At 41.9% G+C, this 17,604-nt stretch overlaps 1 protein-coding gene across 1 annotated transcript; it reads right to left on the minus strand.

Moving 5' to 3' along the window:
- Positions 1 to 3,536: 3,536 nt before the first annotated feature.
- LOC129171744 (centriolar coiled-coil protein of 110 kDa-like) lies at positions 3,537 to 17,545 on the minus strand. Its single transcript, XM_054760704.1, has 18 exons — positions 16,996 to 17,545; positions 16,881 to 16,916; positions 15,519 to 15,668; positions 15,330 to 15,448; positions 14,278 to 15,152; positions 13,649 to 13,813; positions 12,337 to 12,525; positions 10,261 to 11,305; positions 10,065 to 10,180; positions 9,574 to 9,733; positions 9,392 to 9,501; positions 9,187 to 9,303; positions 7,854 to 7,949; positions 7,675 to 7,791; positions 7,152 to 7,225; positions 7,016 to 7,081; positions 6,035 to 6,091; positions 3,537 to 5,903 (listed from the first exon to the last, which is right to left on the minus strand). Exons 6-18 carry the CDS (start codon positions 13,784 to 13,786, stop codon positions 5,819 to 5,821), a joined length of 2,370 nt encoding a protein of 789 aa, XP_054616679.1. The 5' UTR covers positions 13,787 to 13,813; positions 14,278 to 15,152; positions 15,330 to 15,448; positions 15,519 to 15,668; positions 16,881 to 16,916; positions 16,996 to 17,545; the 3' UTR covers positions 3,537 to 5,818.
- Between the last annotated feature and the right edge of the window lie 59 nt (positions 17,546 to 17,604).

Below are 17,604 nucleotides of genomic sequence, written 5' to 3' on the forward strand. Positions count from 1 at the left end.
ACCCATGTGGTATCGCCGCCAGAAATAGTACCTGCTAGTACCTGCTGGCCCCCTCCTTTACAGCAAGGTAGCGTATGTCCTGGACGTGTGTGGCACATACTTGCCGAGCAGCCTGGATGTGTGTGCACATTCCCTGCACGTGTGTGTGTGTCGTATGAAGACGCCACAAGGCACCACACTGACGTGACCCCCGCACTTGACCCGGTGGCACGGTCGTGAAAGACGATGCAAAGAGAAGATGGAGCACGGAGATGGAAAACTTCTCCAGCCCCCAGTTTAGCTTGTTGCTGTGCTGGCGCTCTTAACTTCCATCCATCCATCTTCTATGTTCGATGCCGTTTATCCTTTCTATGGTCGTAGCCTAGTGCTGGAACCTATCCCAGCTGACTTCGGGCAAGAGGCGGGGTACACCCTGACTGGTCGCCAGCCAATCAGAGGGCACATATGGACAAACAAGCATTCATACCTGTGGACCATTTAGAGTCTCCAATGAAGCTAACATGCATGTTTTTGGAATGTGGGAGGAAACCCGAGTACCTGGAGAAAACCCCCCCAAGCACGGTGAGAACATGCAAACTCCACACAGAGATGTCCAACGGAGATTCCAACCCAATCTCCTGACTGTGTGGCCAACATGCTAACCACTAGACCACCGCGCGGCCCGGAGCTCAACTTAAAGAAAAAAGAATTCATCGTAATAAACAACAAGCAGAAACATGACGGCTGATTATTCACACACAAAACCTCACGTTTGTGTCTGGATTCCACCCTTCCCCCCCAAAAAACTATTTGTTGAGACGCCAACAGTCTTGTGCTGCATTTGGACCCCCCCTACAGGACAGGAACATGCTGCACCCCTCCTTACTTCCATGGAAAAGTTAGTTATTATAAAATGAGAATCTTCATAGCATGAGGGGAACAAAAGGTAATTCTGAGAAAAAATTATTTTAGGAGAGTAAAGTTCTTGTTTAGGAGGGAAAAAACGTTTCATTAAATTGCAATTTTTTATATTTCAATTAAGAGTATGACAATAAAGTCATGATATTTTAAAAAGGTAATTATGAAAAAAATAATGCTGCACTAAGAAAATTCAGAGGAAATAAGTCTCAAAAACGTGTTTTTATGAGAACAAAGCTGCAAGAAAACAACTCAATGCAGCCAAAATGAAGTCAGAGTATTCATCAATTATAATCATTCTAAAAAACTAATAGCTACAAAAAATGAAACTAACAAGAATAAAAAGCATATTACGACAAACACGTATGATGAGAAAAAAAATCGATGAAAATTAAGTTTCTTGATAGAATTTTTTAATGTAATGTTCCCCCACTTCTTACTTCCATGGAAAATAGCATGTGACATCATACATGTGCAGCACCCTCCCCCCAAAAAAGGGTTAAAGCGTGCAGGAAGTGGGTGCAGTTAGCTTAGCTCACCGGGACAGCAAATATTGATGCTCTTTTTTCGGAAGAAGGAATTTCTCCGTGCACGCATTCCTTCCTCTGTCATGTTTGGTTTCCCCATGCACCCCCCCCCCTCGGGGGGCGTCGAAATTAGTGAATCGAGTCAGCTGCTCTTCCTCAAAGTCTTGCTGTGTTTGTGAAGAAAGCCCAAGCAAACACGGACGCTCTTTGGCGCTTCTGTCAGGCAGGAGATCCCACACTCACTTTTAGCTTGATGATGTTTGCTCTCCTCAAGAAGGAAAATCATTTAGCAGCTGGAAATAGAGAAGAGATTGATAGCGTGAAGCCTCGTGTATTGGCAGCATGCGCACACTGGGCTCATGGGGAGGGATGAAAATACCTTGTAGCAGGGGTGTCCAAAGTGTGGCCCCCCCGGGGGTCATATTTGTTGGGATTTTACAGCATCAGTCGTCTTTCTTTTGAGAGAAACAGCAGCTGCTGGTCTTTTGCAAATGTTAGGAATTGTTCGATTATTTTGGGTCATGTGGCGATTTTTTTCGTCACTCGTTAAAATTTCCAACTTCATTCTAAAAATGTGACTTTTTTTTTCTGCTGACAAACGTGAGGCCATGAAACAGCGGAAGGGAGGTGACAGTTTGCCCTATGCTGCCCACTGCCACTAGGGGGCACACCACACGTGCCTGCTATGGTTTGCTTGGATGCACTAACTCGCCTTTCATTTTTATATTACTTCTTTTTTATTGACTTTTTAGTCTCGTGACAGTATCTCTAAGGCAATTTTTGAGGGAATTGTAAATAAAATCAAATAAAAATAAAATCGCCACAAGACCATTCCTGACGCCACCTACAGGTCGTATTTGTAGCTGCATATTCCCACCACTGCTCTAGTGTTTTTATTTTAGTTTAGGTCTAATTTTCATTTCCATTGACTTATGAGAGACCGATTCATCACTTTTCATAACAGCACATAAACGCAGGCCAAGACTGCCATCAGCTAAATAAAAATAGCACGAGAGACGGCTGCAAAAGGAGCGTATCTGTTTGTGGATCTATTTTGGTCTGTCAATATGGTCAATAAGTCAAAGCTTTGATGAAATAGTTCCTAAAGGCATTTGGAAGCGTGCAGCAGAGGCGGCCGCTGGAAAGTCTGACAGGTCAGGATGGAGCACGTTGGCGCTTGTGTGCCCATTCAGCAGCAAACTTCCAGCATGTCGCCTTTATTTTATTTTTTGAACTGGGGATTTGTTTGCAGTGTAAATGCCGTGAGGAGGCAGCATGAATGGTTCTCTCAAATACTTTGCTCATTTGAAAAGTCGTTCCATGGCCTTTTAGCAGCGTTCCTCTTTTAAGGGCATTTGTGGCGCGTTGCATTCATGGCCCTTCAAAAGGAAACTTCAGATGTCAGCCATTAATGTCGTTCATTGACTTCATGGAGTTAAATCGGGGGTGTCCAAAGTGCAGCCCGGGGGCCATTTGTGGCCCACAGCTCTTTTTTTATTAGCCCGCAGTACATTCTAAGAATGTAAAAGAAAAAAAACATCAAAAAATGTAAAAATCAGCTGTAATTTTACAAGATTAAAATCAAAATCTAATGAGGAAAAAGTCCTAATTTTACAAGAATAATGGCATAGTTCTGTGAGGAAAAGAACACTTTTTTTCAGTCATAATATGAGAAACAAAGCAGTGTATGAAAGGAGAACGTGCAGGGATGAGTGGAGTGGCGCCTCATGCCATCCATCACACGGCATCCTGGCCTTTTACGGTCCCAAAAAGGCTGGGAGGTGGTCCTTCTTTTTCAAGTGGATCGCTTGTGTTTGGTTACTGGGAAACAAACTCTACTTGTTGGGGGGTGGGGGGGGGGTACAGTACGCTTCACAGTCACAAGCAAGAATCGCCCTTTGCCCGTTCGTCACAGCATAAGAAGCACAAGCTCCCTTCTTTTTACACTTGCACGACATTCAAGCGTCCCAAAGTGAGTATTTTATTTCATATTTGATAAATGATGTATGCATTTTAGGTGACGTAGTTTTATTCTTGTTTTTGCACTTCCATGACAGTACAGGGTACAAAAAGGAAAGTAACACGTATTGCCCTGCGCGCCAAACATCCACATCATAAAAGTGCAATAAAACGTATTACATGAATAAGACCACACACACATAACACCTGTTTTCCCTTTATTTTGAAAAGGTAGGGGCTAAGATTATTCACGGGAAAAGCGTCATATGTCAGGATGACAAAATCAATAATATGTGGAAGCCAGAGGGACCAAATCGGCCCCACAGGTAAAGAGTGTAGGCATGTAGCAAATGTCCTAAACACCTTGCAATTTAGGAAGCCATAGAATTGGAAAAAGAATATTAAAAAAAACAAAACAAGAACGGCCAAGTTTCATCATTCAAATCGACCGACATGCTGACAATCAAAAACATTAAAACTGTTTGTTTTTTCAAACTGAAGGCGGTACAGCTTGTGATTTTTGCACGAATACTCCATCACGTGTTATTTAATCATTTATTTAAGAGTAGCAGCATGTTCGGCCGCTCCAGCGTGTAATAGCACTTGTCACCAACAGAGGGCAGCATACTACCAGAATTATATGGCGTCAACCGGTCTCGTAATATGATTAACTCGTGATAAATGAAGTAAACACGTGGACATTAGAGAGGTTAATAAAAAGCGGGTGGGAGGGGCAGACTAAAACCTAGCCTGTGTTGAAAGGAAATGAGTATTGGATTAAGGCAGGTTGTTGTTTTGTTCTTTAAGTATAAACTAGAGAGCTTGAAAGCAAGTACACTGCAGGTAAAAGTGACGTCACAGAGCTACAAGAAGACTAAACAGTGCCGAGGTCAGACGTTGCTTTAAAGTTGCACTCAGTGATGAAGATGAAGATGGCTGCCAGCTGGTGGACTTCACTCGTGGGATTAACACACCTGCTTGGGTTTTCCTACACGTTTTCTGTTGTATTTTGTGTTTTTATGCATGGGTGCAATTTGTAAATCAATTCTGCATTAAATTAATTAAATTAATCATTTATTCCAATCATGCCGCACGGTGGTCTAGTGGTTCGCGCGTTGGCCAACACAGTAACAGCTTGGAGATCGGGAAGACCTGGGTTCGATTCTCCCCTGAGCATTTCTGTGTGGAGTTTGCATGTTCTCCCCGTGTGTGGGGGGGTTTTCTCCGGGTACTCCGGCTTCCTCCCACATTCCAAAAACATGCATGTTAGGTTAATTGGCGACTCTAAATTGTCCATAGGTATGAATGTGAGTGTGAATGGTTGTTTGTCTATATGTGCCCTGCGATTGGCTGGCGACCAGTCCAGGGTGTACCCCGCCTGTCGCCCGAAGTCAGCTGGGATAGGCTCCAGCATGCCCCCGCGACCCTAATGAGGAAGAAGCGGTATAGAAAATGGATGGATGGATGGATTCCAATCATAGAAAACATGAAAAAATGGAAATGAGATCAAAGATATCATTTTCAATCAGTATGAACCACCACTGAAGCACAACTTTGAATAGTATGAGGTTATGTAATTAGGAATATGCACAACATTTTTTATCATTGGAATTTAACATTTTTGTAACCTTTTAATTCTCAACTTATATTTTTTTAAAAATCCAAAAAACCTTGCAGTAAATTAGGCATAAATCTTAATAAATTTAAGGACTGAAAAGCAAAAAATGAATTCAATAAAAACCACGATAATAAACTTTACAAATATTACAAGGATAAAGTCAGAATTTTGTGAGAGAAAAGTAATAATATTAAGTGAATAAATATATTACATCACAAGACAAAAATATATGTATAAGGAATAAATAAAAGGTTTGTCAGCATGTAAACAAATACATTCACAATTCTTGTAATTTGGCATGAACCTAAGGCAAAATAGAAAAATATAGTACTGGATGCTAATAATATGCAACATGTGTAAAAGTGCATATAAATGTAAATGCCCTGGTCTTTAAACACTATTACATATTCATACTTACAGCACTTATGCAACCCAATTGTGAATAAATACATTTCAGACTAAATAAAAGGTACAGTATATCTTTAGGCACATTTTTATATAGTTGCTCACTACAATTGTACAACATATTTTTATGCGACTATGGACACTCAAGGCTCATTTATTCAGTGACAACATCCTGGATTTTTATGTTTTAGTTATTTTTTCCTTTGGTAACTTTTTCCAAATGTTCATTCTGGTCATAATATATGTTTAGATTTAATGAATTCAAAAGTTTTCACTATTATCATGACCACTCGTCACTAATTGGCCGGGAGGAATCACATGGTTCTACCGCCTAATATATAAGTCACCAAATATGCTGTGAAATGGACTAGTAGTGGTTGAAAGTACAGTATGTGTTCTCTGTTGACACCTGTTAGCCCAGAGAGTGCTGCTTCTTCAGGTTCTTCAAGTTGTCCATGCGCTTTACTCTGGTTTCTGGGGTCTTTTTGCACCAGCTCCTGCCAGGAGACCACACAGACAATGTGACATGTTGGAGATGATGCGTCCAGGGGCATCTCCGCTCTGCTTTTACATCTGCTGCCGCACGGCATCCAAAAGTTAAGTTCAGTCAAGGATAAAACAGACTCACCCCTGGCGGTTTAGCTGGCTCGGGACAGACTTTTGGACTTGGCTCGACTTCTGAGCTCTAGGAAAGGAATAAATCAGTGCAGATTTGTAGGCTCGGGAAAGGTATGAAGAGTATAGCTGGTTATGCAAGTGGCATAACCACTATAACCAGTATGAGATTTGACGTATTGACATGAGAGAAGCTCTCATTCAATACTTAAAGTCTGATATCACACCTCAGGACGCATGCAGCAGTTTGGTACTTTTTCTATAAATTGTTTTGCATCTTGCAGTGTTGGTGTAGCTTATTTGTGAAATGCATCCACTTGAAGAAGCATAATGTGTTCATTCCACCACAACACTGGAATATAATAAACAAGGGACATTTTTGTTTGTTTTGGGGGTTTGGGGGAATTATATTGTAGAATGAATGTTTCTGTGAACTCCAATTGCACTAAAGAAGAAGTCAAATTGACCTGAGTTTTATAACAGTTGATGTTTCATAATGTACTTGTAGTTGTTTCATCATGTAGACAAAGACTTTGTTCTGAGAGTCTTTTCAGGGCAGCTTCACTCTGGGAGGAACTAATGAACGCCTGTGTATCCCGTGAGGAACATACATTACATATTCATAATCAAACAGCATCATGTGGAAACATTTCAAGTCAAACGTACGAATTACTCAAATTCTACTGACGCATGTCCACTTTGTCTATGTAATGTCAAGTCATGGTTAGCATTTAGAACTCTGTTTCACTCTTGTTAAATAAAGGAGTGTCTATGTGTCTTTGAGGGAAGAGTTGCTGACGATACTGGTAATGGTTATGGTTATGGTTATGGTTATGGTTATGGTAATGGTTATGGTTATGGTTATGGTTATGGTTATGAAGTGCTGGACAATCGGCTATCACTAAGAAAGCCTATATGGAGCATCTCTCACTTTATCATTGGAATGGCTGCAACAAACTTTTGAAAATGTCTTATCTGTACCAACTTCCAGTACCTGTTAGGTGTAGGACTTTTTGGCTTCTGCATCACCTTTCTAGCCTGTCCTGGTGATTCCCCCTCCCTGAAAGAGAGTGCACAATGCTGTCACTAATCTGGAACTCATTCCTACAAACATTCTTTCCTGGTATTACCTCTTTTTCCTGTCCAGAGACCTTTGCGTAGCAGCAGACAGAATCACTTTCTCCTTGTGGCTCTTAGCTTTGTCCTGCACATGTGACCCCATCAGTCACATTTAAGTTGATTATTAAGGTTATTAAACTTGAAATTGGTGAGAAATTTCAAGCCAAACACCTATAAAATGCAGTACGTTTAGGACTTAACAGTACCTCCATGTGGAAAACTACGTGAGCATGTACTGTATACATTTTTATCAAGCATCAAGTTGGATGAGAAATTTCAAGTGCACAAATGGAGTGAGGGGAAAAGCCTGTAGAATTGTACAGCTTCTAAATTGTCAACATGTGGAAATCTTGTATGTCTTTTTGTTGTGCACATTAAGCTGGACTTGTGTGAGAAGTTTCAAGTCGCTAATGGAGTGAAGTGAACTGGACGCAGCACACGTTTGGAGTAAACTTGGGCTGACTTGGCGTAGCCTCACAAACTGGAAATGCAGCAAGTGTGCCAACAGCTGGCGTGTTGTGCATCGTTGGTTACCATGTCTCGCAGCTTCTTCTCGACACAGAGCTCTCTGTCCTGCTGCAGCAGTACCAATCGATCCTCCAGAGGCATTTCAAAGAAGATTTCATGAATGTCGTAAAGGGCTGCACGCAACTGAAGGAACAAAACATCCATGGTTCAGGACAAAGAGGAGTCAGAGTCATCCACATTCATACCTGCGCTCGGACTCTTTCTTGAAGACAAAGATCTTGTTCTGAGACTCTTTTCAGGGGAGCTTCGCTCTGGAAGGAACTAATGAACGCCTGTGTATCCTGTGAGGACATACATCACATGTTCATAATCAAACACGTGGTCCTGTGGGAGAAACGTACAAATGACTCAGATTCTAGTGAACACACGTGCGCTTTGTGGATCAGTAGGTCTTGGGCCGGGGTACAACCCATTACTGATGGAGTGGCTTTTGATAAAGATGGCAAAATGAAAAGGCATTGCTCATGAAACGATCATTAAACTTGTTTTGTGCTGGCACACCTTCTTATTTTGCCACAGTTGTCCCTCATTTATTGCGGTTAATTGGTACTAGACCCGACCGCCATAAGTTAATTTCCGCAAAGTAGGTTTTGAAATTTAGAAATGAAATATTTTCTGAGTTAAAGCATAGAATACCTGTTTATGACGTTCTAAATACGTTTTTTTTTTACCATTATTAGAGGCCTGTAGACATGACACCTTTACACTTGTATTGTCCAATATAGTAGACATGAAAAGCAATAATAAGACATAATAATGTCCTTGTTGTAGTTTCTTGAACACAACATTTTTAAAAAAGACACAAATAATCCATCCTCATTGTGACATTTGTCACTTGATTAGCACTACGGCTGTCTTTGCTTACACCACATTGTGCAACTCTAATGCACAGGCTATGGAATCTCTGCAGGGACACAAGAGACGGCCGCCGCTTTAAGCATAGCATGCTGCCGAGTTAACTTGTTAGAGTCCAGTGTCTTTAGTCTAAACTTAACAAAGGGTTTGAAACTAAGTGGGGAAGAAGGACCAAGTAAGAAGCAAAAAAACGTACCACTTCCACACGGACTGGGAGGAAAACCTTTTTTCACTCGGCAACCATGGCTGACTCCATGCAGTGCAAGTTAAGGTAAGGTAATGTAATGTAAGATAATGTCTCATCAATGTAACGTTACTGACACCGAGTGGCCAGTGTAGTACACTACATACAGTACGACTTGACTTTGAATATTTTTGACTATAATAGGCAAAAGTCAACCATGAAACAGTGATAATTTATTCATACATTTTGGAAAGTGATGAAACTATACTTTAATGTCTTGTTTGCAACTGGTTCAAAATTACATGTTTTTAACCCCAAAAATATAAGGAGACGTCACCAGTTGGCACATTAGTTGGCATTAGTTCTGGTCTACTTAATCTTTAAACAAAATGGACAACAGGATCCTTTAGACTCCAGGAACTACAAGTAACAAAACCCTGGTATTTTGGTTGGAAATTAGTGTTTTCTTTCGGCCTCACCGTGATGGTCTGACGCAGATGTTTGACCTTGTGCGTTTTCAGCAGCCTTCGCATGAGGAAGCCACGAGCGATGGCGCCGATTCGACACAATGCTCTCTGTTGTTCTGCTGTCAGAACCTGGCAGTCAGTACAAACAACAGGCTAAGGATGGGAGCATGAAGAGGGTTTGAGGACATGACATCACAGTGATCATACACACAGTCACCTGACATTGCCTTGCATGAGGTTTGCCAGCTGCCCAAATGGGCCCTCGAAGGTAGGTAGGAGACAGGACAGAGGGAGAGGTCGCTTTAGGACTGACAGGAATCGGGAAACCTGGAAAGAGAGTGAAACAAGGGATACAATCACACAGCTATAAATGCTAATGATAAGTTGATGATGTGGCACCTTTACTGTGTCCTGGTGATCGCTCTGCTGAGACATGAGCAGGACTTATCCCAGAGGTGAACGGGCTCCCAGCTGGAAGTCCGTTCCACCTACAAGCATCAGAGCTCTGGAGACACGCAGACTCCTGCTCCCGAAGTCTTCTTTCAGAGTCTTCCAGCTCCTTGTACAAAAAAATACCATAATGTTTTTTATGTCCAAAAAAATCCATCAGAAGGATCGGGTTAGGTAGCATCATAGATCTGCTTGGATTCTTATTCCTGGTCATGTCACATGTTTGCGTGGCCACTTGTTGCTAGGCAGAATTTGTGGGGCTCAATCATAATGAAAGTAAAGTACAGTCATATGCCAGGCTATTCCCACAAAGCTGTTTACCATTCCTGTGCCCTTTGTCATTCAGTCAGCAGCAACAGGAACCCACCGTGGAAATGACTGAAGAGAATATCACATTTAAAAGAAAGCAAAACTGGTTCATCGTCATGTCGTGTGCTCACCAGACGAAGGTGCTGTTGCTCTTTTTCCTGCTCAGCCAGGAGCACGGACATCTGCAAGGCATGTTCCTCCTCCAACTGCCTTTGCATGTCCTCCAGGGTTCTCCTCTGGGTCTCCTCTATGTGCAAAAACATGCATGAAAGTACTTTTAAAGCGCTCTCTTTGGATTCTTTCACTCTTGGTGAGAATTGGACAGACCTGTGTTGGTATGCAGCTCACGTTGTCCTCGAGGATCATCAGGGTCCGTCCTGTGCTTAGCCTGAGTTAACTCAGGAGTAACATGCGCCCACTGCAGATGTGGTGATCGATTCTCTACCCTGTATGACTTGTTTAAGGGGGCGGCCGAGTTCCGTCGACTTGAAGGGGAGATGGTGACGACACCCGCCATGAAGCGAGGTGTCCTCTCTAGACTGCGGTCAATGTGATCAGGTCCAGCTTGGTTGGTACCCAGCTGACTGTCCATGGTGTGGGAGCGCCGGCGAAATGTTGACGACAGACGTTCAGGCTGCCCAATCGGGCTGGGACCTAATGGACTCATGGGACTGTGGTTTTCCCGAACTGGACTAGACGCACAGAAAGAGGATTGGCGACTACCCCTCCTATTGAGAACACTTTCACTCCCTACTGAGCTCCAGTGATCCAGAGAGAGAGCTTCTTTCCAATCTGACAGTCCAGATCCTTCCCCTGGCATTCCTAGAAATGAGATGTTTATATTCCCAGTAGAGAATGGGCGTGGTTTACGTCTCTGTACCTGGGGACTGAAGCTAGACTCTGGACTGTGCCGCCTTATATAGCGATCTGGAATACAAGATGATACAGGCTGTTGAGGATCATGCACAGTTTGATGGATGTGGGTCTGTGGAGGGCCAAGAGGGCTGTGGTGCAAACTAAAGCCAAACTCAACGCCACCCTTCGGGCTCTCTTTCTCTGAGTTGGCCTCAGATGTTGGGATGACAACTTCTGAAACGTCTTTACTCTGTTGGTAATCTTCTTTTGTTTGCTTGAGAAGACTGTCCATGCTCATGTCTTCCTCATCACTCTTGTCTTCTGCCTCCACCATTCCCTCATCCCCAGCTATGAGACCGTTGGGAACCGCTGGACTGATTAGCTGAAGACAAGTTTGAAGCCCAATACCAGAGTCTTTGGGAAGGCCAGGTGAATCGGTGATCAGGGTGTAACCGCTTAGTGTTGCTGGTTTGGAAGGTGATGACTTTTCAAGCTCGTCCCTTGGTAATTGTTGTACCTGTTTTGGGACGAAAATGTGCAATGAACAACCTGCCATCGTATACCTGTCACCATAAGTATACCTGTCTCTGTCTTGACCCATGACAAGAGATCAGTAGCAGCTGTAACACTATTTTCCAAATTATGTGTGTCACAAACCCAGTGGACGAAGAGCTGCATCAAGACCACATTCCTAATATCCCATCCATCCATACATGTTCTTCCGATTATCCAGGGTGAGGTTGTCGGGGTAGCAGCCGAAGCAGAGAAGCCCAGACTTCCCTTACCACGGCTACTTCATCCAGTTCCTCCTAGGGGATCCCAAGGTGTTCCCCAGTCAGTTGAGAGACAGCGTCTCTCCAACGTGTCCTGGGTCTTCACCAAGGCCTCCTACCAGTCGGATGTGCCCTGGACACCTCCCTAGGGAGTCGTCCGGAACGCATCCTGACCAGATGCTCGGTGAAGCGGAGTTCCTCACGGATGACAATGCTTCTCATCCTATCTCTCAGGGAGAGCGCAGCCACCCGATGGAGGAAACTCATTTTGGCCACTTGTACCTGTGATCTCGTCCTTTCGGTCACTATCCAAAGCTCAAGCCCAAAGGTGAGGGTAGGAACGCAAATCAAATTGAGGGCTTTGCCTTTTGGCTCAGCTCCCTCTTCACCACAATGGACCAATGCAGAGTCCGCATCACTGTAGACGCCGCACCAATCCGCCTGTCTATCTGGCGATCCATCCTTCCCTCACTCGTGAACAAGACCCTAGAGTACCTGAACTCCTCCACTTGGTTGTAAAGCAAACAAACCAGAGACCAAAGTAACAAGACAAACGTCAGTGAGCCATACAGCTTTGGATGTTGAGTGGACAAAATAAAACCATCAACATTCAGTTTAAAAATAAAAGAGCCTAGTGTGGAGTCATGAAACTGTATTTTAGTCTACAAATGCCACTGGGGAACCTCGTGGTGAGGTTTAAATGCAACAAGATGGAACATATACTGTAACTCCACCTACATTTACAGAAACATGCTAACCTTTGTATGAAGTCTACCTTGCAAACTGGTTTGTCACTGTCTTGTGTTTCTTTAGCCACTAAATCTCCTGATTGCGTGATACAACTCGCCACGATGTCTCCAACTTGGACAGGAAGCTTGTTCCTCTGCTGGTTCCTCTGGTCCGCTTCTAGCTGGACGGCCATCATTCTATAGTTGCACATCTCGTGACGCTGCTCTGCATTCAACTGTAAAATGTTGACATTTGAACAATGGTTTTAAAGAATTGACCAAGGGTGGACATAAAAATAATTGATGTGATAATTCTAAGCCTGTCAGTGGTATGGAATTGATTAATTGATTGTTGATTAATGGCATCTTGAAGCAAGTGAAGTAGAATGGAATGAACTACTATTTCTCCACAAGCTGTAGGTACTTTATGTTTTGTGGATGTCCTATACGTTTGTGAAGAGGTTTACATGGTTTGGGATAGAGCTTTGAGTTAATGGTTAACGTTTTGGGTAGGTTTTTGTCAGGTTCGGACCTGTCGCAATATCAGACACATGCATTTTTGTCAGTTTTGCGTCGTTTGGTTCAGGGTTATGGGTAAGTGTTTTGGGTTAGGTTTAGGGTTGAGGGTTGAAGTTAGAGTTAGAGTTTTGGGTTAAGGATTAAAAATTTTATCAGGTCAGTATCTGACCCAAAAATGAAAATGGAACTTTTCCCAGGGGTCTATTCTCATCTGTTTTGTGGGAATGGGGTATTGGTTTGGGTTTTCAGTTAATGATTCAGTTTATGAGTTAATAGTTCGGGTTTTGGGTGGGATTTCTGTAACTGTGGCAAAACCATGATGGTTCACATCAGGAGGGCAGGAGGGAAACTTCATACACACAAGCCACTTTATACATGGTCATTGTTTACATACTGTGCAGGTATTTATGCAGAGAAAAAATGAAACATACTATTTGTAGTATTTCCTGCCTTTGTCTAAAAAAACAACAATCAATTTATAATAAAAATGTCCTCATACTCCATCAGTCAATTCAGTCAAATGCCCATCCCATGGCTGACTGCAATAAAATGTTGAATTTTGTAGTTTCCCTTCTCCTCAGTGACAATAAACGTACAGTAGAGTCGTGGTCAAAACAGGATGTCGTGACACAAAAGATAGCCTTGATGTTCCTCATCGTCAGTTCCTCTCTCTTTCTCTGCCATGCGCTGATCTGATTAGGACTTCAGTGGCCGTCTCACATAACGCTAAGCTGTTTTTCATTGAAAGCATCTGTCATGACAGCACAGGGCTGCATATTCCGGCATTTGCAACACAAACAAGAGCAGTAAACACCAAATATGGACTTATTTGACCCTTACCACAGGTGACAGAACAGCTTTACCACAGAAGAGGATGACAGAGTAAGTCTTGGTGAGCGGCTCAAATGACCGTTTGAATTTCCCCTTCTCCTGTAGCACAGACAGGCTTCGCAGGCAGAACTCCTCGTAGCTTTCCATCTTTGAATTCACGCACTATGCATGCATCTGCCGGATGAAATGCATTACATGGGAGTGTTAAAGGATGCTAATGTGAGCTGAGACTGCAGTGTTACAGTGGAACAAAGGAGTGTCTGTCTGCTTTTTAGTCATTTTATCACACTCATCACATTCTTGCCATTCCTTGCCTGACTCATGGCTGACTTCTCTCTCTCCTGTATATATATTCAGCCTTGTAAAATATCTGGAATGTTTTTTTTAATCAAAATAAATAGTGATCAAGGTCAATATCAACCACATTACTGGGTCAAACGGTCAAGCTATAACACCAGGTCGAGTCCCATTGCCCCACATCCATATTTAATCTCATTTAGATGACTATAATAATGTGTAATACAGGGAAATGTCTTCGTATCGCTATTTCATGATGTTGTAGTACAGATGTGCACACATGATGAGACAGCTGATCCACCCTACCCTCCATCCCTATCCCCCCCACACGAATGTCCTACCTAAATGGAGAAAAAACGACGTATTTTCTGTTTTTTGTTGATTTTCTTCGGTGTCAAAACACTCCCAGGGTGTGTTGGGAATCGATAAAGCGACGGCAGTGACAAAAACCTGGGGTTTCTCGCCTTTTTCCCGGCTTGTCCATCACCGTCGACGTCCCCTCTTCCGGGCTACAACAGCGCCTCCTAGCAACAGCGAGCGGGCTGCGTTCCAACATGTTTCCCACACCACCTTGGTGTTTTCCTGTGTGATAGCTTTTTTTTTTTAAATGGAGCCTATATTTGTATATAACCACATATGCCATTTTTCAATAACAAATGAATAATACTGCTGGTAAAATTACGTTTTTATAATACGTAGAAGGAGCTAGCAGATAGTACATGTTGTAAGGTGGAGCGAAATGGAACGAGCTCTTCTGTTACCTGATTCATTATTACTTTACCTTGCATTCGTTGATAAGGAATTAAATTAACTATCTCGACCTCTTTTGAATTGCCTTTAATATAATAAAAACGATAATAATAACAAGGAAACATGGTAGCAATAATCATAACAGCAAAAACATATTAATGCAATTTATTGTATGGTCTGTATTATGGAGGATAAATGAGTCTTTTTAGGGATTAGTTATCACTATCTTCATCACTTTATTTATTCTTCCACCACAGTTATCTCGCAAATATAAAATTCCTGAAATATAAAGATGATAAAAACCAGTTGCCATCAGTCCTGACACATTTCACATTTCTCTTTTTCATAGTTCATCTTTTGAGTTCACAGGTGAACCAGGACGTATAGGTTGAGCAAAGCGCACGTTTTCCTTGTTGTCCTTGATTAAAGCCTCGATGTGGCTGTCTGTAAACTTGATTGTGGAATCCTGTCGGAAGAAAGAAGATCACTGTTGGAATAGTTTGCACAGAATAAACACAACAATACTTTTGCATTGGAAACACTACAAAGGTACAAAGGTACTAGTGACGGCAAGGAGCAAAGTGTGATGATAACCATAGAACTGTACTAGAAGTTAGAGCAACTTCAGAGAGTGTCACTTTACCTCAAAGGCGTGTCGTTTCACGCCAACACATGCGGTGGACTTCTCATAGCAAAGGACCACATCCAATCGCTGTGGTTTAGGACTCATCAAAGCTGCATGGAACTCCTCGTAGTGGGACTCTGGAATATATAGATCATCAAATGCGGTGTATGAATGAATGGACGAGGACTCATCAAGCACGTACTGTACCTATGAGTTGCATGCAGGAGGAGGTCAGTTTTTCTTTGGTGAAATGCTTGTAGGCCTGCAGCCTGTTGCACACCTCGCCGGTACCGATGAGGTCATCAACAAGCGTCCCTTTGCTTTCACCTCCAGGCTCTTCCACGGCTTTCTCCAACTCTGGAAGGCAGTACATTCATCTAGGTCATTGTATTCTCAGGGCATTCACTCGATCGCAACTGTTCAGGTTGTCTTAGAAGACGTTTCGCCTCTCATCCGAGCGGGACAGCTCTAGTCAGACCAGAGGTGTCGATCGAGTGCCCTGAGAATCCGCTGTGAATCAGAAGAAACCTTGAACCCTCGGTCCCTAAAGTGAGGTATGCAAATTGTCATAGGGTTACGTGAATAAAAATGAAAAAAAGCCTAAGCCTAACACTCAGGAGTTACGCAGTGCTCTTGAACGCCTCATCCTGTGAACAGCGCCTGCAGGGAGTATGGTGCAGAAGAAAGGAGACAGACATGAAGTTGGTGATTGTTCTCGATGCTTTATGTGAGCAAAGTTTGTATATAATAGTTTTTAAGTAATTCATTTAAATAACATTTTTTTAATTATTAAAAATGTAATTACATTTTATTTTATCAATGACATTAAATGTAATTAATACAATTAATTATTAAACAATTAAAATGAAAAACAGTAAGGATGTATGTAAATGCAATAAATAAATAGTTATTATTTTATTATTACTTATTATACTGTTTTTATTTTATTACTACACTGTTATATATATTATTGTATGATTATTTATTTTATTCTTCTAACATAAAATAAGATAAATGTGTACTATATTATTTTTTATTATGTATTATATTCTTATTAACATTATAAATTAAATAAATAAATGTAAAAATGTTAAACATTTTAATGAAATTGTTATATTTATTTTATCAATGAAATGTCATGAATAAAATAAATTAAATTAAATAATTAAAATATAATACAAATGTATAAAATAATTAAATATATCAAGCAGGTGAGAAATAATTCCGTGTTTTATTGTGTGCTTACAGACACTGATTTATGTTTACTTTAAGTGTGCAGCAGTAGGGGGGTCAAATGTCTGAAGCGGTACGGAACTCTGGAAAGTTTGGGAAACGTTGCTCTAAAGTCGTGCAATGTGGAGTTCAATCAAGATTTTCTGGAAAGATATGCATCAAATTCGAAATTAGGTTGTGTGGGTCCCGGTTTGGGACCATGTGAGAATCCCTGATAGCCACCATCGAATCCCCAAGAGTGATGATAACCATAGAAGCCCAAATGTGACGTAGAAAAGCGGTATATGCACACATACACACACACGTGTTACAGGAAAAAGGTGTTATTTCACAAACCTTTTGCTACCATGAGGCAACTTTCACAGGAGGCATCTGTAGAAGAAGAAAAAACAATCAACAAATGGATCCACATTACAAATACATTGAAATACACTACAGAACATTTACTCACGGCGGTCTCTGGCTTCAGTCTGGAGAAAGAAGCAGCAACATACTGTAAAAAACAAGATCTTCATGGATGCTGACTGCAAAACATGCATGTTGGCTGTTGACTGACACTAACGCACGGAGGCCGTCTCGCCTTTTGTGTTGTATAGGTGGTCACATGATGTCAGACAATACAGTGGGATCACTGGTTTTTCTGGTTTTCTTGCAGACAGAGCTGCGGCTGGTATGAAGGCATTGGTATTTGTGTTCCATTGTGTCACAGTGTGCAATCACTGTAGTGATGATGGTTATGTGCAGTCAAACCTCGGTTTTTGTACAATATTGCACGTAACAAACGAGTCCGTTTGCCCTGTACTGTATCATTATGTAAAATCAAGGGACCAAACAAAGCACCCGACGCCTTGCTGACTCACCGGCTGTGAATTTTTGGTTGAGGGCGACTGCTAAATAACCCGCCATGGGGCCAAAAAAAATTGTCACGAGTGCCAGTAATTTGATGAAAAAGGTGAGAAATACTATTGAATTCCATCTCACCTGAATGTAAGGTAAGTCATAGCTTTCATCCAGTCATCACATCAATTACAATTATTTCTCATTGTTTTCTGAAGTAAAA

Source organism: Dunckerocampus dactyliophorus, chromosome 18 (genome assembly GCF_027744805.1).
Source record: "Dunckerocampus dactyliophorus isolate RoL2022-P2 chromosome 18, RoL_Ddac_1.1, whole genome shotgun sequence".
Classification (NCBI taxonomy): domain Eukaryota; kingdom Metazoa; phylum Chordata; class Actinopteri; order Syngnathiformes; family Syngnathidae; genus Dunckerocampus; species Dunckerocampus dactyliophorus.

Excerpts from the sequence above, each read along its gene's own strand:
- LOC129171744 (XM_054760704.1), bottom strand. The coding sequence starts at position 13,786 with ATGGAAAGCTACGAGGAGTTCTGCCTGCGAAGCCTGTCTGTGCTACAG. Across the intron at positions 9,502-9,573 it reads ATCACCAGGACACAGTAAAG|GTTTCCCGATTCCTGTCAGT; the intron begins GTGCCACATCAT and ends CTCTCTTTCCAG. Across the intron at positions 7,082-7,151 it reads TCTCTGGACAGGAAAAAGAG|GGAGGGGGAATCACCAGGAC; the intron begins GTAATACCAGGA and ends ACTCTCTTTCAG.